Raw genomic sequence first — 23823 nt, 5'->3', positions numbered from 1 at the left:
CCGGGCCTGCCCGAACCGAGGGCACGTTGGTGGCGCTTACCCGGCTCTGCCTTCCCGGACAGACTCTGAACAGACAGTCAGCGTTCCAGAGCCGCGCCGTTCCGGGCGCCAACATAAACCTCCTGCCTACCTCAAAGACTATGCGTGTTCGCATCTGGGGGAAGGGTGTTATGTCCTGAGGACTCTAGGAGTTCTCACTCAGGTCCATTCACTTTGCGGGGCGTTCTCCCCTTCACTCATTGGTTGGTGCTCCCAGCAGCCAGCTATAAAAGCAGGCTGCGGGGTCCAACCAGTTGCTGATCGCTGCGAGCCAGTTCCAGGCGTGGCAAGCACGGTCAGCCCTTTATTGTTATAATAAAGTATTGTTGCACTCATGCTCTGGTTCAGCCTCTCTTTTCCCAAACTTAACAGATCCTGTGGCATTTTGGCTCAACCACTCTGAAAGGCAATATTACCATTTCCACTTCTTGCATACCGGCTTTCTGAAGTTGCTACGAGGGGCAGGAAATCATGGCGCAATTATTACTGTTAACTGCTTAAGGATATACTTATATATGAACTAGATAAGCTCCTCTGACATCTACTGGGACTACTGATAGAGATATCATACAAATGGTGCAGTCTTTCTTCTTCTATGTGTTTCTCCCTGAATTTTAGAGGCACAAATGGAACTTTATTTTATATTTCATCAATTAGTGTAGCACAAGGGCACACAAGTCACAACTTTGTTTCTGACATATAATGTTGGTGGAATTGTTGAATCTACTTTTTCTCATGAAGTCTGTTCCAAATGTAGCTTCCATTTATCCAAAAGTTAAGTCAATTTTAAATGAATACATGTCTTTTTTTAAAAAGTGCATATCAATTATTTTTCTGGAATCATTTTAATTTTAAATGATATGCTTGAAGGCAAGCTTCAGCTCTTGTTTGTGTGTGTCACTGTGTATCTGAAGATTGTGCTGGTGCTTTTATGAAATTCTGTTATAATCAAAAGCCTTGCAAAAGTGATATATTTTACTGATGGCTTGAAATTGATTATGTATCATAAGGTTGTTTTCCACTCTTAGTGACCACACACATAGATTTTTTTCGAAACTATCTATCCCTAATCTGTTTTGTCAAGACTCCCAATTGTGTACCCATCACCACTGTTTTCTTAGATTGATCGTTTTAGATTCTGAGTGTCTGGGTATTCCCATGATCAAATAACTTCTTTGACTGCTCTCAACCCCTCTGGAATTCAGCCCTTCCTTTTCCTTACTTTGTGAAAACTGGAGGACAAACACTTGTATACCATAGGCCAGGATCTCCAAACCTGGCAACTTTAAGACTTGTGGACTTCAATTCCCAGAATTCCCCAGCCAGTATGGCGGGTTGGGGAATTCTGGAAATTGAAGTCCACAAGTCATAAAGTTGCTAAATTTGGAAGCCCTTGCTATAGACAACCAAGGTGATAAACACTTTGGATTCCAGACACATAGCCATGTACATTTTTTGCAATTAATCTGCTAAAATTTTAAATAGTTAGAGAAAGTACCAAAAGGCAGCAATATTATTAATTAGATAACTTTCTTTTTTTAATTTAGTAAATTTTATTTAGTTTTCAAAAGTTAAAAACATAAAATAAAACTTTACACATCATTATATCAACGTCAAGACATCTTTTACATTTCCTTATCATCTTTCTATATACACATTTGTTCCATTATACAATTTCAACTTAATATATAAATAAATATAGATATGAATATAGGTAGAAGTATTTACATAGTCTCTTATTCTTTACCTAATTGCCATTTAAATTTCTTTTTATTCTTTAACCATTCATTAATTAGCTAACTTTAATTTATTTAATTATTTTAATTTAAATAATTAAATAATTTAATTCAATTAATTTAATATTGATTAGATAACATTCATTGAAAATTTTCTCCTAATATGTACCTGTGCAATTTTACAGCAGCTACTTATCTATTGGGGTGGTATAGCAAACCCTGCCATGTGCACGGTGTTGGACTCGATGGCCTCTTATATTCCTTCTAATTCTAAGATTCTATGAAGGTACAAACAGCTTTTTCAGTATAATCTTAATGTTTTTCTGTTGCACATTTTTTAAAAAATAAGAACAATGTGGTAGAGCCACAAGTAAGGAAATGGAGGTATTTCCTGCCTCTACAGGTTCAAAAGGAAGTTTCTTTCTCTTTCCCCTTCTCTTTTGCTTCTTTCCCCTTTTTCTGTTCTCCAGATTCAAAGGACTTGCTTGCTTTGCAAATCAGCTTTCCAAACATTGCAATTCAACATAAGCTTCTGAAGGATTTTAAGGAATATATTTACATAAGGTTGCCTCTATTTTTGCTGGCCTCCTCCTGCCTGCTTGACAAGGCAGCACTTAAGTTATTGGTATCTATTTCTCAATTTTTCAGTTCAGCAGTCTTGCCCGCTCACAAAATGGTGGTTCATAATCAGTTATAAACCACCCATCTCCCAGAATGCAGTCCTCTCTATTATTTATTGACCAACTGATGGATTGGATTTTCATCCTGCCTTTTTCGCTTTAAAAATAACACAAGGTGGCAAAAATACTTAATAACCCTTCCTCCTATTTTCCTCACAACAACCCTGTGAGGTGGATTGGGCCCAGCTTTCATGCTAAGGCAGAACTGGGAACTCACAGTCTCCTGGTTTCTAGCCAGCACCTTAATTACTACACTAAACTGACAAGCAGATCCCTCCCGTAGGACACCTCCTAAAGTTATTGTCTCTGTCCTTTTTTGGAGCAGATGGACACATTTTTGGAGAAGCCCTGAGTTGCAACTGACCATTGTTTTTATACTGAAGGAGTTTTTGTAACCTGTATGTATACTTGGGAATAAAAACCTGGAAGGGAATGTTTTATTTGGCCATGTGTCAGCCTTTTTATTTTTATTTTTCAATATATAACAAGATGCAAGGACAGACAGCCTGATAGCTCTAAAAGGGACAGTGCCATACCTACTTAAATGAAGAGTTCCTGAACATTACTAAACTGATGAAATAATTATTACCAGTATTTTATTTGGAGATGGATTGATTATCTGCCATCAAGTCAAGTCATCAAGTTTTGACTCCTAGCTACCATGTAACAAATTTTCTTCTGTATTGTTCAATCCAGAGGTGTGCTGCTACCGGTTCGGATTGGTTCGGGAAAACCAGATGCTGATTTTACATCTGGTTGGCCAAACTGGTAGTTGCAATGACTGGCTGGCCCCACCCACCTGGCTCCTCCCCTCCCAGGAGTCTCCACGCAGCTTGTTTTGGAGCCCAGGTATGTGCAGGGCACATGTGGAGGCTTGAGGAGGGTGAAAAATAGGCCTCCTGGAAGTTCCAGGAGGCCAGAAACAGGCCCATTTCTGGCCTCCAGAGGGCTTCCAGGGCCCAGGAGGCCATTTTCACCCTTGTAGAGGCTCGAGGAAAGCCTCCAAAGCCTGGGGAGGCTGAAAATGCCCCGACCCACCCTGCTGTGTTGCAGGAGGTTGACTAGGCTATGCCCACCATGGCCATGCCCACCCAGCAACTGGGCACAGAACCAGTTGCTAAATTTTTTGAAGTCCACCCCGGTTCTATCCCTAACCTAACTCATTTGCATTAGATCTCCAGACAAGTTTTCAAATTATAGACTCCATTCAAATTGCTAGAAGAAGTTGGAACACCTTCAAAGAAAAGGAAACAAGTCTCTACTTTCCAGGTCTATCTCATTGTTCCCTTCTTTCTCGGTCTTCCTAGTTTTCTAATTTCTCCCAATCCTGAAAGCCTCATTACCAACTCATTTGTTTCCCATCCTTCAGACTTCTACAGACGATATTGTCATTGTTTCTGTTCCCAAAACAATTCCTCAGCTGTTACTTTATGACACGTCTTGGAGGTAAGTGTACTGTTTTTAATTCCCAAATAAATACTGTGCATATAAATGCTTCAGATTAATTGCAATTGCTTCTCTTTCCCATTCCTTCTCTTGGCACCCTCTTGTACATCTGATGTAATTTTCCAGCCTACAGGTTTTTACTTCCTAACAACAGCAGCATTCAGTAAGAACCACTAATTTACAGAGATTTAAAATGGGAATTAAATTGCTTACTGCTTGCTCATTTTTCAGCTTTGTCAAAAACAGATCAAGTCAGACTAATCTTATTGCATTCTTTGACAAAGTGACAAAATTAGTGGACTAGAGGAATGCTGTCAATATAACTTACTTGGACTTCAGTAAGGCATATAATAAAGTAGACCATAGCTTACTACTTGATAAAATAGAAAAATGTGGGTTAGACAGCATCACCACCAGATGGATTTGTAACTGGCTGACCAACTGCACTCAATGTGTAGTCCTCAATGGAACTGCATCTACATGGAGGGAAGTATGTAGTGGGGTACCCGAAGGCTCTATTTTAGGCCCCGTACTCTTCAATATCTCCATCAATGATTTGGATGAGGGGATAGATGAGGAACTCATCAGATTTTCAGATGACACCAAGTTAGTAGGAATAGCCAACACTCCAAAAGATAGGCTTAAAATACAGGAGGATCTTGACAGACTTGAACATTGGGCGCTATCTAACAAAATGAAATTCAATGGTGAAAAAAGTAAGGTTTTACACTGAGGCAAGAAAAACAAAATGCACAGATACAGTATAGGTGGTACCTTGCTCAATAGTAGTAACTGTGAAAAGGATCTTGGAGTCCTAGTGGACAATCATTTAAATATGAAGCAGCAGTGTGCTGCAGCTGCCAAAAAAGCCAACACATTTCTAGGCTGCATAAACAGAGGGGGTAGAATCAAGATCACATGAAGTGTTAATATCACTTTATAATGCCTTGGTAAGGCCACACTTGGAATACTACAGCCAGTTTTGGTCACCACAATGTAAAAAAGATATTGAGGAAGACTGGGTTAATTCTTTGCATTAAGGATGGAAATGGAGAGAATGGCAAACAACTGAAGAGGTTTAGGATGCAATAGAAGCCATAATTTATTTATAATTTATAAAATTTATTAGCTGTCCATCTTACCACAGAGTAACTGTGACATCACTGGTGGCATGACATCATTGGTGCAATGATATGTGATGCTACTTGTCCCATTCCCTCCATTATTTATGATGATGGAGACTTTCATGTGTCTGTCAAGATAAATGGAAATGAGTCAGAATTCTAGCACTTCTGGGATTGAGATATATTCCCCCAAATTGCAACATTTTATTTTTATTTTATTTATTTTATTTTGTCAAGCGATTATAAGATAACAGGTATAAGTATAAACATAGTTATGAATACATGAAATGGATACATATAAGAAAAACAAAAAAAAACAATAGGACAGGGATGGTAGGCACATTGGTGCGCTTATGCACACCCCCTACAGATCTCTTAGGAAAGGGGTGAGGTCAATAGTAGACAGTCTAAGGTTAAAGTTTTAGAGGTTTGGGGAAGAAACGACAGAGTCAGGTAGACTGGTAGAGTATTTCAGACATTGACCACTCTGTTGCTGAAGTTGTATTTCCTGCAATCAAGTTTGGTGTGGTTTACCTTGAGTTTGTATCTATTGTGTGTTCTTGTATTGTTATGGTTGAAGCTGAAGTATTCATTGACAGGTAGGACATTGCAATATATAATTTTATGTACTATACTTAGATCGGATTGAAGGAGGTGTAGTTCTAGGTTTTCTAGGTCTAGAATTTCAAGTCTGGTGGCATAAGGTATTCTGCATCAAGTAGAGGAGTGGAGAACTCTTCTTGTGAAATATTTCTGGACTTTCTCAACTGTGTTAATATCAGATACGTAATGTGGGTTCCAGACTGATGAGCTGTATTCAAATATTGGTCTAGCAAATGTTTTGTATGCTCTAGTTAGTAGTGTGATATAACCAGAGAAGAAGCTTAGGTTAACAACTCTTAATGCCTTTTTGGCTATGTAGTTACAGTGGGCTCTAGCACTTAGATCATTAGAGATGAGTACTCCAGGGTCCTTGACAGAGTTTGGATCATCAACAAGGTCTTGACTATTCAGTAACAATGAGTAACAGTGAGTAACAGTGAGTAACAGTGGCTTATTCCAATACTTCAGGTACTTAAACTTTGAGATGCTCCTGGGGATAAGATTCAGGTTGCCAATGGGTGAGGCTATTGACAAGCCCTTTCAGTTTGCTTGGCAAATGTTTGGAAGTAGTTTGCCACTGGCAGAGAGAGATTGGTCCAGAGTGGCTAGCTGATTTCCTTCTGCTAAGAATGTTTCTGCTCTGATCTAGCACCTTAACTGACCAAAGTGACTTTTTCTATGTCTCTACATCAGTCTTTCTCAATCTTGGTGGCTTTAAAATAGGTGGACTTCAACTCCCAGAATTCCCCAGCCCTCCACAACAGTCCCAGTTTTTCAAGTAACCCCTTGGCAAAATTAATTGCCCATTCCTGGTGTAAAAGGTCTTGGTCATTTCTAGATAGGGCAGTAAGCAAATTGTTAGTCAATAATTGGATTTTTCTTCCCATGTTCTGGGTATTTTTTTCACTCTGAAGACTAAGCTCCCCATGGCCAACTGCTTTTAAAAACAAATAAATAAAGACAAAAAAAATCTAACTGTAGTTTATTCAGCAGGCTTTACCATGGTTTACTCAAATTGTTTGTCTCTGGATAAAAGACATCATATTTACTTAATTAAATCCAGGGGATGAAGTATCTCTGCTTTGTAACCTTTGGTGCTCATTCCCAGGAACTTAAAATAAGTCAGCTGGTAGTCACAAACCTACAATCTGATCCTGTACCTTGCTTACATGTGTTACACATCCAATACCTGTAAACAGCTACCATCCTGATTATTTTCACTCAGTCCCCATGTTCACCTCTGCTCCCTCTGACCACAAGGCAGAAAACAAATACCTATATAAATCTCCATAATACTTTCCATAATACTAGGATGAAACAGAAGATCTATCACGGATAGTTTTATTCTTCACCCAAAATTTATTAGGACTGAGACAAGGCTTAAATATTGTATAAATACATTGTAAATGAAACATTTGATTACAAGAATGGCAGTGCTAAATCTAAGACGTAAGAGTATCTTTAACTGGAGCTTATAAGAAATGGACAGTGTTTATTGAGTTTGATTTTGGAAAGGAACCATCTCGTAAAGTCAACCCCTCTTTCCCTTTCAGAGCAATCTAATTATCGCAATTCTCTCTAACAAAGCAGGTTGCCTTGATGATACCTGGAGGGAGAGCTGATCTGCCTTGAACAGCCAAAACAGATCACCTATTTCCCCTGCCACAAAGGCGATTGTGAAGCTGTTCTGACAAGGAGATATCTTTGCTTTGTAGAATAGAACGGAATGGAATGGAACAGAATAGAACAGAACAGAACAGAATAGAATAGAATAGAACAGAACAGAACAGAACAGAACAGAACAGAATAGAATAGAATAGAATAGAATAGAATAGAATACTTTATTGGCCAAGTGTGATTGGACACATAAGGAATTTGTCTTGGTGCAAATGCTTTCAGTGTACAGAAAAGAAAATATATATTTGTCAAGAGTCAAGAATCATAAAGTACAGCACTTAATAATAGTCATAGGGTACAATAAGCAATCAAATCATACTAGGAAACAGTCAATATAAATCGTAAGGATACAAGCAACAAGGTTACAGTCATATAGTCACAAGTGGGAAGAGATGGGTGAAAGGAAGGATGGGAGGATTAAGAGTAATAGTAATGTAGACTTAGTAAATAGTTTGACAATGTTGAGGGAATTATTTGTTTAGCAGAGTGATGGCATTCGGGGAAAAACTGTTCTTGTGTCTACTTGTTCCTGGTTATTCTTCAAAGCCATTCCCCTAATTGAAGTCCCAGCTGTGCATAGAACCCCCCCTCCAAGATCTTTATGGAACTAATGTTACTTTTTGCACGTCCAGGTGAAAAAGGAAGAAGCTATTCTTGAATGAATGGAACGACTTCAGAAAGTACATTATGGTGCCCTCTGCTGGTTATAGGAGATTATAACCTCAGCCAGGGAGTTTAGCAGCGGAGGGGTTGAGAGCGTACAAAGCAGAAAACAGAGCAAGGAAGTGAAATTAAGCAACAGTCAAGGAACTTTGTCAATAAAACTGGGCAAGGCTTGAAAATTGCAATTGCATACCAGGGAGGACTATCTCATTCTTAGCAGACCTTGCACTAACTGTCAGCCTGTACGTGTAACTAGTTCAAGATGATGAAACAAAAGCTGTCGGGAGGGCGGGGGAGGGGAACCAGGAACTGAGACTTTTCCAAGTTGTTTGATTTCCTCACCACAAGGAAAAAAAGGGGTTTGTAGTAGATTTGCATAGGCCGTCCCTCTCTATGTTTCATGACAACTAAAGAGAAGAAAGGGAAATGTACCATGTCCCAAAAGTTTTATTATTTTGATACTGAACATTCTGAAATTCACAGAGAGGGGGGGAGAAAGACAGAGGGACAGAAAGAAGTATTTGAGAAGAGGACACCATGGACCGTGCTGCCCACTTATATTTTTGGCTGATCATGGCTCAGCTGCTTCGAAAGCTTCGATAATAAGGGGATGCAAAGGCATAATTGTTAGGGTTGTGCTGAGCACACTTTTAAAATGATCGGAAAGGAAGAATTTGGAGTTTGCACAACCTACTGATTAAAGTACATCATCTTTTTCCAAGCTTCTATGCCAGCTACAAACAGTTGACTCATTAAAGTTAGTGCATCTGCAATGCTTTCTCAACTGAAGATTGACAAAAGATGTGCCTGAACAGACTAATCCAGCCGTTTCCTGTGTGTATGTGTGAGAGAGAATGAGTAGGTAGAGTTATGTCTACCAAATGCAGTGTGGTGTTTTATTTTTTTAAAATAAAACTTTATTTTGTAGGTATGTGAGAGTGGTGCTTTTGTTAGGTTGAGTGGCTGTATTTTTTAATATAATTGTTCCTTTCCCTATTTTAATCTGTGTTTTTTTTTGTTTTCTTTCTATAAAACTAGAAAGAAAGAAAAAGAAAAAGAAAAGGGAAAGGGAAAAAAAACATTCAACTTAACAAAAGAACTTCCACACTCACACAAACACACAATTATCAGAAAAGGGGAAAGCTATATATCTCGCAGATTAATGAAATTGCAAAGAATTTTTTAAATTTATTTTAAGGAAAATTTTTTAAAGTGAATGATTCTCTAACATTACAAAATATTATAAAAAGTGGCACAAAATTATACTGAGTGATTTGATTAGTGGATAGAATGGCCTTTTCAAAAATGGATGTTACTTATCTCTGGAATTAAATCCTTAACATCAGGAATAGTACTACTTTTCCAATTTTTCAAAATAATTACCTTAGCCATATCCAAGGTCCTAAAACTGTTCTTCCTCAAAAATGGTCATAATCTAAAATTTTGGAATGTAATTTAACATAATACTAACATCTTTAACATTAAAATATTTCTAAAATAAATAAAACATGAAAAAAACCTTAAAATATTCCCTATAAATCTCGTTAGTTATCTAAAGATGCCAATAAACCACAAGACCAAATCACAAGACTTAACAATCCTGTAAAGTTTCCACCCCAAAACCAGTGTTGTGATGGCAGCCGAGCCATTTCTTTACAAGTGTGACACCACACATATGTATGAAGAATAGAACTAGTGGCAAAATAGAATTAGTGACAAAAACAGGAAGATCCTGAAAATACCTACATTTTTGATCTGTCAACACTGGGGGGAAAAAAACATCAATGCATAATTGCTTAAGCGGTAAAAAGAATATACCAGTAGAAGAAACAAAAACCAAACCAGATATTCTGAGTTTTTGCAGAAGAAGGCAACTCCACCTATGCTTGGGGCAAGCTTATTCTAGCATATACATGATATTAGATATTGCTTAAACAGCAGTGTATGTCATAGACTCCCAAAATGTACTTGGAGTTTAACATTTGTTTATTATCAAGTAATAAGAGCGATTATTCAAACTTTTATCCTAAAGAATGAAGGGGAAAAATCCATAGGATTTATGGATGTTAACGTAAATGAATAGTTTGGGTATACGGGTACATAATTTACATAGAGCTATATTAGAGAACTGGGTGAAAATTCTTCATCTGACAATAAATGAATTTGAGGCATTATCCTAATGAGTTATCCAAATACATTGGAAGCTGGTTTTTTTAAAATATTTTTTTCTGTTAAAAAAGAGTGCTTACTTTTAAACACTGGGTATTGATGAAATAATAAATATCTGGGAAAATCACATGACAATACATGGAGTTTCTGCATATGTCACTTTTAGTGTAAATGTTTGGTAGTGCTTGGCACCAAACTGACAATATCTTCAGATTTGTTTTAAGGAAGAAGACTTGGAGATCTTTCAAATGCAATGAAGAAAGATAGGGATGAACAGCTGTTTTGACTAAGCTGCATGTAACTGGAGCACCACTTCCTTGTGAATCAAAACGTGGGTGAGCCAGAAATATATATTTTAATGATTCACTGGAAAATCAGTTTTGGAGAAATAGGTTTATCTAATTTAGTAATTTCAGCATGCTTGTTCTTTTGGTTTCTAGTTCCTCAACATGGTATACTTCAAATGTATGGGACCATAATTTCCAAAATTTTGGATGTGGTGATCACCATATATCTAGACTCAGCCTTGGCAACTTTAAGACTTTAACTCTCAGAATTCCCCTGCCAGTCATGTCTTAAAATTTCCAACATTAGACACCCCTTATCTGGAGAGTGTCATAAAAGCTGTGATGGCGCAGTGGTTAGAATGCAGTATTACAGGCTAACTCTGCCCACTGCCAGGAGCTTGATCCTGACTGACTCAAGGTTGACTCAGTCTTCCATCCTTTCATCCTTCAGTAAAATGACTCAGATTGTTGGGGGCAATTTGCTGACTCTGTATACCAGGAGTGTCAAGGCCCACGGGCTGGATCAGGGCTGCAGGGTGCTTAGATCTATACAAGACTTTTCTGATTCTCTTTGTTGCTAATTTGTGGATTTTGTCTCTCAGATCTGGCACTTATTTCAAGTACTCATTACAGGGGGAAAACACACCTTCCAAAGAGATGGTGCAGGATTTCCTGTTTTTGCACTGAAATTGAGTAGTCTGTAAAGAGCAAGTAGTCACTAAAGGAGATACCATGGAAAGGGAGGAGTTGTAGTTTTCCCAAATCCTCTGTTTAAATGTTTTCTTTGCAAATGTATAGATGAGAAAATAAACTATATGCAATGCATTTTCTAAAAAAAAAGTGGGTGTGGAGGGGTGTGTTAGGGATAGCCAAGGTCATGTACTTCTAAGCCATGATTTAAAAACCAGAGGAGTTAGGTTCATGCTACATGATAAGGTAAAACAAGCACTTCTCATTTTAGTGAAAAGTGTGAAGAGAGAGATTTCCAAGTCAGGCCTTCACTTAACCTGCTTTTCTTTTTCTTTCCTAATTATATATTCAAGCACACAAATGTGCCCATATACTCAAAGGATTTGATTGTAGAAGTCCCTAGAAATGACCCAGCCACAATGTAGACTGAAGCAGCTTACTAAAAGACATAAACTGAAGCAATCTAGAATAGTTTCAAAAACTACATAAACCTGTAGCCGGAGAGCTAGGGTACAATAAAATAGTATATCTTCAGCGTTCCAGGTGCCTTCGGCGTTTAGTCATGTTGGCCACATGACCACAGAGACGTCTTTGGACAGCGCTGGGTCTTTGGCTTTGTAACGGAGATGAGCACTGCCCCCTAGAGCCAGAAATGTCTAGCATGTATATCCAAGGGGAGCTTTTACCTTTTCCTCTGAATGTTGGCAACCAAAAACTTCCCTTCTCTTTAATGCAAGGTTCAGAAATCTGAACTAGTCAAAATTGATAGTCGTAACATGAGCTTCAGTATATTGCTGAATATTCAATTTCCAATGATGTTCAAATATATAAAATATGATTTACTGTACTAATTTAAACCTAATATGTGCTATGTATTCATGAAATGGATTTACAGCAATCTGCCCCAGTCGGGTGGCCACCCAAGAGGGAGAAAAAGAAAGATGCATGTGCGCGCACACACACATACACATACACCGATCATTTGGCTGGAGAAATGTAGGTTTCACTTTTCTGTGTTCATGTTTGTCATTTTGTCATCAAAAATCCAGTGAATGTCAAAGAGTCCTTGGGTGTCAAACATCATGTGTGGTCTTAAATACATTTCAGAAAACAGTAAAAAAGTGCCAATATATAGTACCCAAGTTTTGCAAAATTGGGATCACCAGTCATAGAGAATTAATTAAAATCTTTAATTAAGCAATTAAGAGCAAATAGGTTTTCTTAAATAATGTTTATTGAATCAGAAGGAAATCAAAATATACAAGTATTTAAAATTCAGGTGCTAGTTTAAATTATAACATTAGTCTTACTGTTCCTTACTTTTACAATAATGAATAGAATGTATTTGTATGTGTAGCACAGATGTGCTATAAAAAGTTCCTACCACAGAATGTTTGTAAATCAGTTATAATTTGCATTTGTTCTTTTAATCTATTTTTTTTTAAAAATCATGTCATTGTAAACCTAACAATCTCATCTTCCCCTGAATAACAATACACAAATTATATTAATAACACAGAAGTAAATATGTCCTTTAGGTTAGTAATAAAAGGGCCTCCATATTGCCCTCTTGTGTTGGATTCTGGTTAATACTTTAATTACGTACTTTTGAGAAGCAAACTTCTTGCATTTCATTACACGAAGATAGAAATAGATGAGAATTAGTGAGAAATTCTGTAAAGTTCAGCTTTTTCAATGGAATTACAGGTAGACTCACAACCATTGTTTGACAACCATTTGCAGTTACAATGATGCTGAAAAAAGCGACTTTTAAGCAGTTCTTGCACTTATGACCATCATGTGACAATGCAGTCACATGATCAAAATCCAGACACTTAGCAACTGGTATATAATCACAATGGCTGCAGTGTCTCAGTGTCACATGATCACCATTTGCAACCTTCCGGCAAAATCAAATGGGGAAAGCCAGATTGGCTTAACAACTATGGCAGAAAAGTTCATAAAATCGGGCATGAAACTCACTTAACAAGCAGATCACTTAATGATGGGAATTCTGTCTCAGTTGTAGTTGTAACTTGAGAACTACCTGAAATCACTTGAAAGCCAATTTCAAAAATGCCTTTAAAAAATAATGAATGCAGCCCTGGTATTCAGGATCAACAGTGGGCCATTGGTTTTAACCCACTGTTGTACGTTGGTGTGTTTTGAAAATAGTTTAGTTTACAACTTGCAATGGAGGTTTTGGGTTTTTTTTGTTTTATCCTTTTCTCTGGAAAATGGTACCATTTAAAGAGGATTCCCCCTGATTCTATACAGGTAGTCCTAGACTTACAACAGTTCATTTAGTGACTGTTCAAAGTTACAATGGCATTGAAAAAATATGTCACTCAGCAGTGGGATCCTACCTGTTCTACTACCAGTTTGGTGATCGCGCATGTGCACCCAGCTTTCCCCACACCAGCTGAGGCCTGACTAGCGTCGATCAGCTGAGAGGATAAAGAAGAGAAAAGCTCAGGGGTGGTTCGGAGGGCTGATCCTGTGCTTTTCTCTTCTTTATCGTCTCAGCTGATCATTGGCGGCTTTTTTTCTCTTCTCAGCTGATTGGTGGCGGCTTTTTTCTCTTCCCAGTTGATCATCAGAGGCTTTTTTTTACTACCGGTTCAGCTGAACCAGTAGGAATTTTTGTTACTGGATCAGCTGAACCGGGCCTAACCGGTAGCATACCACCACTGGACTTACTGTATGACCGTTTTTCACAGTTACGGCCTTTGCAGCATCCTCATGGTCACACGATCAAAATTCAGATGCCTGACAACTGGTTCATACTTATAACCATTGTCCCAAGGTCATGTGGTCACCTTTTGCAACCTTCTGACAAGCAAAGTCAATGGGGAAGCCAGATTTGCTTAACAACCAGTTTAGTAACTTATCTACTACAGTGATTCACTTAACAACGATGGCAAGAAAGGTTGTAAAATGGGGCAAAACTCACTTAACAAATGTCTCACTTAACAATGGAAATGTAGGTCTCAGTTGTGGTTGAAAGTCGAGGACTACCTATAATGTACATCTAACCATAAGCATTTTAATCTCATCCTTTTCTTATTGTCTACTGCAACCCTAAACAAGCCTACTCAGATATAAACCCCCACTGTCCACTGAATCTTACATTATATTATCTTTATAACTGCAGCCTTAGAAAGCTTTCATACTCTGATCAATTGCTCTCCATACTTGCATTTGCAAACACCACATAACACTGAACAATGGCTCGTCTCATTATCGACTATCCTGAGTGTGGATTGTTATCTGATAAAACTACCAATAAGGGTGGCCTAGAAAAGGAGATATGAAAGTGTGGCTTGAAATATGCTTTCAAGCCATCATTTGCCTTAAGTCTGTGGTGTGATCCATGCTGCTGTCAGACCAATGTAAACAACACTCTTTTGTCTGTATTAACTCAACCATGAAAGCTATTCTTAGCTTGCCAATTAACATCTCATTTTGTTCTCTTTAAGTATCTTTAGGTTTTAATGCTGGTACATGTTACCCAGTTAATTCCCTTTAACATGGTTTGATTGAAGTTGGTTTACTGTCAGCTCTTTGAAGACAGGTTAGAAGAGGAAGCCAACTCCACAAGGTTTACTGAAACTTTATTTACTGACCTAGGGCAAAGCCAGAGAATTTTGTATGCCTGACTGAGTTTTCTCCTCTCTCTTTGTTAGACTTTAGTGAATTAAGAAGCCAAACTAAGATTCTTTCTACTATATTCCACTTTTTTGGGGTTTAAAACATGTATGTTGACATGTTGTAGCCATCTTTGTATATAGTTTCTCCAAAGCTATCGCTGAGAAAGTACATTCGCACTTTCTACACTTTGAGAGAGGCTCATAAGAATATTTATCTCCGCATTAGCACCACTGTTTTACAATAACCAACAATATTCCTATCTAAGATTAAAATTAACCCCAGGTTATCCATGTTCTCACAAAGCAGGGAAACTGAATTTATGTTTTGTAAATTACTGCAAAAGAAACGAATTGCAAACATATTAATACAAATGGTGTCCTTTGCATAACTGGGCAAACTAAGACAAATGATCCAAGATTGATATTCTAATTTGAGTAAGAGGACATTGTCAGAATTCATTCATACTCCAAATCAGTTCTGAAATGATTGACTCAGTTGCAGCCAAGAGTAATTGCAAATAATTTTTGATAACCTGAGATCATGAAACTACATTTATTTATTTACTGGGGCTTATATGCTACTCTAATTATAGAAAGAGAGCTGGGCTAGTCTCTGGTAACAAAAAAACAAAAACAAAAAACCCCAATCCAGAGGTTTCTAATAGCATCTTTTCTGAATAACCAGTTTTGTGGAAAGATATAAGCTTTCACAAGCTACATTTGCACTCCTGAAAGTTTACGTATTTTAATAAAATTCTGTTACTTTCAAAAAGTTCAGTCAGACTTTGTCTGCTGTTCTCATCTAACAGGGCTCTGTTTATCTGTTATCTGGCTCTGAAGTGCTCAATGGACCTGCGATCAGATGTCTTGAGATGATCCTCTCTTAAAATAAGGACATTTGAAGAAAATTGGGATAGAAATTAGATTTCATGGAGTTTGGGTTACACATGGAGGGGAAATACGTTTTCTTCAATTTTAAAAATACAAACGTACTGTATGCATTTTTTGTGGATTTAAAGATGTTTCTTTTACATCACACCACACACTTTGCACAGTTCTGTGACATGATTTGTAGCTTAAAAAGATGCCTAGATAATTGCATAAAATGCAGCAAAGTCTAGGAAATATCAGTGTCTAAATGGAGCCCATTATGAACTTAGTACACAAATGCACATATATTAGAAATGCGTAATGCATATAAATTTGTAGGCAGGCTTTCTCCAGTTCTTTTTTTAATTTGGGTTTTTTTTGGGGAGGGGGGCAGATTCAGAAAAAAGAAGGAAACAAATCTTAATCCATTCCCTTATACTGGTAATGTCTATCTGCTTTTGGGTTTTGATGAATCTATATCAGATATCCTGGATGCTGAATTCCCTTTAAATCTTAGTGCCTCTGTAAGCTTTTTTTATTATTATTTTTAAACTTTTAAGAGAATATGTTCTGCAATTGGTAGTCTCTCAAAGCATATATTAGCCCAGTGGGTGCATTCAGGGCAACAAGAAAGTTTGATAGTGTTTAATTTGGATCTTAGCTGCAGCTCCTAACAGTCCATTTTACTGCTATGTGTTAGAAAAAGGAATGCCAGGCAGCTAAACCAATCAGATGGCAGGCTTTTTGAGTGCATGACCAATGAGAACACCAATGGAGCCAATGACCAATGGAGTAGATAAATCTACCTTATGGTCATCCCATAGAAGGCATCATGGCAGCAGGAGAGAAGATATACGTGGTGATTCAACAGACTGAACTGCAGTGAGAGTGGGCAAGGCAGCGGGAGAAAATGTGGGTGAATGATAGTGGAAACAGACAGTCCACAAAACATCTTACTTGGAATAACCTTGGATTTGTATATCAGCAAATTAGTTTGCTTAGTCTGCCATGAAAAGAAGGGAAGGAGGGATGGGGGAAATAAACAATACCAATCATTTCTTTTTTTCTTTTTGTCCTGAAAGGAAGAAAAGTAAAGGTGATTCAGTGATTCTTCAGAGACTTCCAGTTGTTAATTATTTAGGTTTCACGATAGACACAATAGACACCGGATCTGTTTGTACCCCAGCATCTGACATCCGTTTGGGACTCTGGAGAAAAGGGAGAGAAAAGTGTAAACATTGCTGAAGATGCTCAAGAAATTATGTTTTTTATTTATTTCTCTCTTTAGTGGGCTGTTTTCTTAATCCATATGATGGAGGAGTCTGCATCTAGAATTGTGTGCACATTTTACTGTACAAACAAACTTACTGCCAATATGAGGCCAATTCCATGTGAGGAAAAGATGCAACCTATGACATATCTATATTGCCGTCATGATTCACACATTTGCATTATATTTTACTGTAATTTATTTTGTTCTGAGTGAGAAGAAACAAAATTTATGAAGCTTGTCACTCAGACCAGTGAACCTTTTTGAGGTTTCTGTGATAGACAGAACAAATCAAGATGGCAGCCATTATAATACAATCAAAGATCCAGCAGTTTTTTTTTAATGTGCATCACAACATAACCCCCCCCCCCAAATATTTTAAATCTTTGGATTTTTAAGGGTTGGCTTTAATTAAGCATGCATAAGGATTGGGAACTTTTTAAAAGAGAATATTCTGTCACTAATTACATTTCCTGCACTGTTTCTGCATTTGTGTATATAATTTCTTCTATCATATTTAAAACACTAACATGTAATACATTTCTTGATTATGGAAGCAACTCAGAATCTTTGCTCAATCATATTACATTACTCATCAAAACAAATTTATCCTGCCTTATTTTTTCTCTCTTTCCTATGTGCTATATAGCTTTGCGTATGCAGAGATACAGGAAGAGGTTGGCTTGGAGGAGCTTCTGTGGTTCTAACTCATTACTATTTTGATCTTACTTAAAAATAATAATAAATTTTCACTTAACTTTTGTAAGGAAAAATGAAATAAAACATGGATTACTAATAGCTTCCAAAGGGTTCTGGGATGCTTTACATGTTATTTGCAAGTTTCCCATCTGTCAGGAAATTGGACAAAATTCATTGAGAATGATTTTAGTGTAATTCTCCTTTTAATGTCCTCTTGGGCCTGCTATTTGAAATAAATATATAAATGCACAGAGCTTGGCTCGAGGACTCAGTCTGAAAGACATATGTAAGAAAAGAGGAGCAGATAAAAATAGGATGAAAGTGTTGAACCCAAATTCTACAATATGCAGTTGAGTCACAATTCAAGGAATGTTGTTTGCTGCAGCAGAAATTCCAGGAATTAAAAAAAAAATCTTCTGGTGATAGAAATGGACTCAGTCGATGTGTACAACACAACACATTTAACTGATTACTAACAATCTGTTTTTTGGGAGTTACCTCATACATAGGGATATATAAATAAAACCACTCTGGAAGTTGATCATGATAGTCTATTTCCACACTATAGTATTGTCCATCTTGATTATCAGATTCTCTATTTTGTAGCTGACCATAAGAATCCTACAAAAGTTAAAGTTAAAAAACATTCCCCTGCTATTTAGATTCAAATGCAAAGATATCCAATGAGGAAAGAAATGATGATGAATAATATATTAATTCAATACAAAGCACTAAACTTAGCCTTCAATTTAAACCCCAATGTGCTCTGTGAAGAAAGATATATAGTTCTTTAATTCAAGGCATGACTTTGGAAAGAGATTTCTGGGCCTAAAAAAGAAAAATTAGGCAATTAAGTTGATTTATCTGATAGCTTAACCATAGCCCAGATGGAAAATCACTTACTGAATAAAAATCCACATCGATCCATTTTTCAATTGCAGAATAACTATTTCACAATCTAGCATTTTCTAGATGTACTTAGACCTCAACTCCCAGAATCCCTGTCAGTTTTCAGATATGCTAGTAGGGAATTTTGGGAGCTGGTCCCAATAGAACTAGAGGGCACCAGGCTGGCCAAGGATTCCACTTCATCTGAATGCCAAAGCAATCCAGAATAAAGAATTTGCTCTTATAGCTCTGCTTTTGGTAATCTTGGAAGGGCCAGATCTCCCTCCAGCCTGGTGCTCCTTCCCTTCAGATTATTAGTCTCCCGTTCATGCTTGGGAAAAGAATGAAGGTGCAGGAGCTATTCTCTCCCCAAGAAAGTTTTCTTCCAGAAGTGCTGCCTAAGCAGGGATTGCTAAGGGAAGATGAAGATAACCTACAAGGCCTTTGAAAAACCCTCCAAAGGTTTGTCGCTTCTCCATTCGCTTGAGAGGACTTTGTTGTGCTGCATCCTCTCCATTCTGAAGGGAGTCTATCTCAGCTGCTTCTTCTTGTCTTGACTCTTGTGGATCCTTGGTTTTCTGGGGGATCTCTTGTGACTTGTTCAGGTTGTCTGTTGAATTCTTGCGGCTCCCTTTGCTTGCAGAGTCTCGATTCTCAGCCTGGGTCAAAGGTCTGTCCGTGAAGTCCAGGGTCTAGAGCAGTTTCAAACAGGGTTACTTGGTCGGTGAGTTTAAAAGAAAAAAAAAAGTGGGGGGGGGGGGCAGCTTGCTTTGCAAAATGAAAAGTCAAATGGGGAATGATTTGTTTGCTCAGGAGACCTTTGGATGCAATCTTACACCCAACATGCAGGACTAAATGCCAGTTGTAGGGTTGATTCATGGTTGTCCATACAGTACATTAAAAAAAGTCAAGGTATCAGACAATTTAAGCAAGTATATATTAATAAAAACTATAAATCAGTTGGAACATAAAGAATGGAGAAATCAGAAACCAAATACCTATTTATATTATTTTGGTCCTCCGTCCCTTGCTCGCTCGCTCGCTTGCTCCCTCCCTCCTTTTCTTCTTTCCTCCTTTCCTAAAGGTAGTGGTGATTTTGGCAGCAGCTCCAAATATTTATACGATTTTTCATATCATAAAAAACAACTATGCTATCAGAATAAGTTTCTTGACATTTTTTTTAAACCATACCCTGATGAGATCCATGGCACAGGGCAAAAACTGTACAGCAAGCATAATCTGCCACATAATCTGATTTTCTTCATCCTGTGTTTATGTGAATAAAATGTCATCACAGGGTTTCTATAATATCTCTCCCTTTCCCTATTTCTAGATTTATATATATTTAAGGATGAAAAAGTGGACATTTGTTTTGCAAAGAGCTAGGAGCAGATGACACTCCTGGCACTGGCATATGCAATGTCAGCATTCCTCCTTGCCAACTTGTATCACCCTTTACAACAAGGGTAGGCAGGCAATTTCATGGCCTCCAGATGATAGGATTTTAACATACACATGCTCCAACCAATAAAGCCAGTGGCAAGGAAGGTATCCAGAGTAATCAAAGCATATTATCTCTAATATGGTAGGGTTGGTATTTGTCTCTGTGATTTCAAAACTCAACACAAGGTTTGATAGAATATAATCCATCAAGATCATTAGACATAAAGGAATTCAGAGCTGATCTTTGGAAAGAGACACAGAAGGAAGGAAGGAAGAGTTAGCCATTTAGGTGGGATCTGGAAAAGAGACCACACAGTCCAAAGATGGAAAGAAATGTGAAAAAGAAAAAAGTCAAAATAATCCTGCCTTGATTTTATAATTATTATTATTATGTAAGAAGAAATATATATTCCTGTATTTTCCCACCCCAGAATTTATTATTTTCTTTGTTGGGGGAAGGGATTCACAATATTCAGGCAGGGAAAAAATTACTGTTTACACACTGCACAGAGTCACTCTGAGAGTGGTACCTAAATTTGATAAATAAATAAATAAATAAAAATTTTTGATTGGAAGAGCTAAGAACTGCCCCTCTGGGAGAACTTAAGAGGTAAAGCTAGAAACATTATACCTAAATTGTATAGGGAGTTAGATGGAACTTTCCTAATTTTAGTCAAATGAGCCTGTAAAATTCTGCATGGAACCACAAATTGAGAAAAATTGATGTTTCATTTACTTTATTGTTTTTGCAAAGACATCACAAGTACAAGAGAGTGTGTTTCAGACAAAGGAAGGAAAAAAGAGCAGGATACAGTACAGATAAAGAGTAATGTACAAAATGGCACTGTTGATATGGCTGCAGTTTCAAATTACAAAGTACAAAGAATTTAATATTCATCCATCGCCTTTTGTAGTTGGAAGTCTGGAATAAGGAACTAACTAAACACACAAAACAACACATTCTTTTAAACTGGCTCATTGAGTGAAAGTAAAGTAGTAACCAAACATGTGCTAAAGACTGCAAAACAAAAATGATGCAAAGGCATCAAATGACAGCGTTGTTTTTAAAGATTCTACATTTAATTAACTTAGGTTCCATGCTCTGGTCTGTAGTCTTTACTTTCAAAACAGTTGCAGTTTCTGAAGATAAAAGAAGTATTAAATCAATCTGAAATAAATTGGCCTAAAATTATCCTATTGTATGTTTTATCTGAAAAGCCAGTTTTCCCATGTCTGTGTCTTTAAATGCTGCAACCACGTATTCTACTGACAGTCAGCTGTTTCACCAAAGTGGTCTCTGAAGTTTATATAAATAGTTCATAGGCATATCAATGAATATTCTTAAATTTTATAAGGCTGAAACATGTTCTCTAGCCTGAACAACCAGGCTTAATTTAACCTTCCTTAACTGGGCTGAAAATACTAGGAGTCACAACCCAACACTTCTGAGGAATATGAGGTAGAGGAGGATGGAAATGCTTCATCTTTTCCATAATAATGACAAGGCTATTGCTCAACCAGCATTATGCATGTTGGCTGGGGAATTCTGGTAATTGAAATCCACACAAAGTTGCCAAGATTGTGAAACACCACCCTAAACTGTTGAATTTATATTTCACTGACAAAGAAATAAAGGGAGATTGGTATACATCTATTTCAAGCTATTTAGCTCTTATCAGCTATCCAGACTGGCTTGAAATAGATCTATGCTAGTCTCCCTTTATTTCTTTGTCGGTGAAATATAAATTAAATACAAAAAAAATGTTTGTCATGAAAGCAACTGCCTGCAAAGGCTCCTGGATTGGGGCTGAAAGGCGAAAGTGGAAGCAGTATGCTCCATCTGCTGTATGCTTGGGTAGACCAGGTTGCCCTGATAGACCAGTTTCACCAGAAAAACACTGTCCTAAACTGTTAAACTTTTGTATTACACAAAAATATTCTGACCAGTTGATCCAGCCTTTGAGAACTATATTATAACAACGGCATTTTTCTTCATTTTAGCTTCAGTTTTGAACTGAGTTGAATGGTTTATAAAAGAATTTAAACCAACAGTGCCACTTTCAGTGCCAAAAGTATCGGGAAACAAAGACAGGAGGAAATACATAAAGTTGTGTATCAAATATATAAAAGAATCATGTATGTTCTCATTAAACCCGAGAAGAGTTCAGTTGAACCATCACCGAAGGAAAACTAAATGATCCATCCACTTACTTGGTGATCAGATGCTGGCCCATTTATTTCAGGAGGAGTTACCCCCGTGTCACTCCTGACTGACTAAAATAACAAAGGGTGTCATGAATTTCTTCCTACTATGATTATAAATGATTGTACACAAGGGTTTAGCTGAGTCTTCCTGTTTCAGGACTTAGGAACACAATGGCAAATAAAAAAGCATGTGATTTCTTTTCTCATAGGAATGTCCTCTAAGGAACCTCTAGCCAAACTTGGGAGTGTCCCCTCAATATCCATTTAGAATAAATATATGGTCTACCACATCATTTGTCATACCTTTTAATGCCTTTTTTATACAATCTATCAATTGCTCCTCCAGAAATGATTTGTTTCAGTGTGTCAGGGTTTAGACTAGGACTTGTTAGTAGATCACAGAACTAGAGACTCTTCACTCTTAGTTGACTTCTCAACTTGAACGGTAGGAAAGTCTCAGGGGTGACATGGTTAGATTAGAATCTTTACTGTATATGAAAGAATTCATGTGGTAAATGGTTATCCATGTAGTGAAAAAAAATGCCTGGGACTTTTATATATTCTCAAAGGTTTACATTTGAGGTGTTCTTTCCTCCTTTTGAATAAATGGTTGCTTGGTCTGATGCTTGATGGACTTCTACTCAAGTAGCTGTGGTATATTTAGATAATAGCCATTGCTAGTAGAGGAGCTGTTGATTCCCACTTTCTACTCTGAACCCTTTCGTAGTATGAAGGTGGAACTCAAGAGAGTTGGAATTCAATAGGAAAAAGCCCTTTACTCAGGAGCATATCTTTAGCTGCTGGAGAGTCATTAAAATCCTGCCTATCATAAAATGTTATAGATGAACTATATAAATATAATGTGAGGTGGACTTATGGGCAACTTTTAACATTCCTTTTATATTCCTTACTAGCCACATATTTTGTGGAATGGAGGCCCAAATATGGGTTCACTGTTGGTCTGGTAAAAATGATCATCCATCCACCCATCCATCCTGATGAACTCAACTCAACATAGGGCTGTTACAAAAATGTTTTAATTAGCTGTCCCATCATATTTACTATTAATTAAACTTTAAACTGTCTGACTGCTCAATGATTGTAATACAGCTGACATACAAAATCGGGAACATCAGTCTTACCAGTTTAAAGAATTTTCTCAAATTTGTTTTGGTAGGTCTCTCTTCTCCTTTGGACTTGGTTTCTGCAACTTCCTGGCTCCTTCTTTCATCTTTCACTGGGACTTCTGGAGATGCTTCAATTCTCTCAGTGTTTATCACCTCTATGTCATCTGTGGGAGTCTGCAATGATTCAAAAGAAGCACTATCAAGGATGGGTGAATTCATCCAAGACATTTAGATCAGTCAAGATGAGATTCAGAAGAACTTCTCTCAGTGAGACTGAAGAAAGGCTGAAGAAGCAAACTTGGTGATTTGCTTCAAGAGGAAGCAAATTAATTTATCCCAAGGCTCACACACCTCTCAAAAATCAAAGCTACTAATTTCAGAATCCCTGATCCAATCAGGCACTTAGGACTTAGTGAAGAAAGTAAAATAGATATACCAATAATAATGTCTTTATGCTAATTAACAGTGGTCAGAAACATTTCTTTGGCACTAAGGACTGCATAGCATTAAGCACATTCTTTTGTCTGCAATCCAGAAGTCATATTTTAAATTTAATT

At 37.3% G+C, this 23823-nt stretch overlaps 1 protein-coding gene across 8 annotated transcripts in view; it reads right to left on the bottom strand.

Moving 5' to 3' along the window:
• Positions 1-16019: 16019 nt before the first annotated feature.
• BCAS1 (brain enriched myelin associated protein 1) overlaps positions 16020-23823 on the bottom strand; it is a 49585-nt gene continuing 41781 nt past the window's right edge. For 5 of the 8 annotated variants that reach the window (XM_026697476.2, XM_026697473.2, XM_087928983.1 and 2 more), the window contains 4 exons: positions 23282-23440; positions 22146-22208; positions 18929-19183; positions 16020-16842 (listed from right to left, as the gene is read on the bottom strand). In XM_026697476.2, coding sequence (XP_026553261.1) covers positions 16768-16842; positions 18929-19183; positions 22146-22208; positions 23282-23440 — 552 coding nt within the window. In that variant the 3' untranslated portion in view covers positions 16020-16767. The remainder of the gene's footprint in view (positions 16843-18928; positions 19184-22145; positions 22209-23281; positions 23441-23823) is intronic. The other 3 variants (XM_087928984.1, XM_087928982.1, XM_087928985.1) reach the window with 2 other exon arrangements.

The sequence above is a fragment of the Pseudonaja textilis genome, chromosome 3, assembly GCF_049901715.1.
Source record: "Pseudonaja textilis isolate UNSWEBS1 chromosome 3, rPseTex1.2, whole genome shotgun sequence".
NCBI classification, from domain to species: Eukaryota; Metazoa; Chordata; class Lepidosauria; order Squamata; family Elapidae; genus Pseudonaja; species Pseudonaja textilis.
The sequence above is the reverse complement of the archived record's forward strand: the minus strand, read 5'-3'. Positions and strand labels throughout refer to the sequence as shown.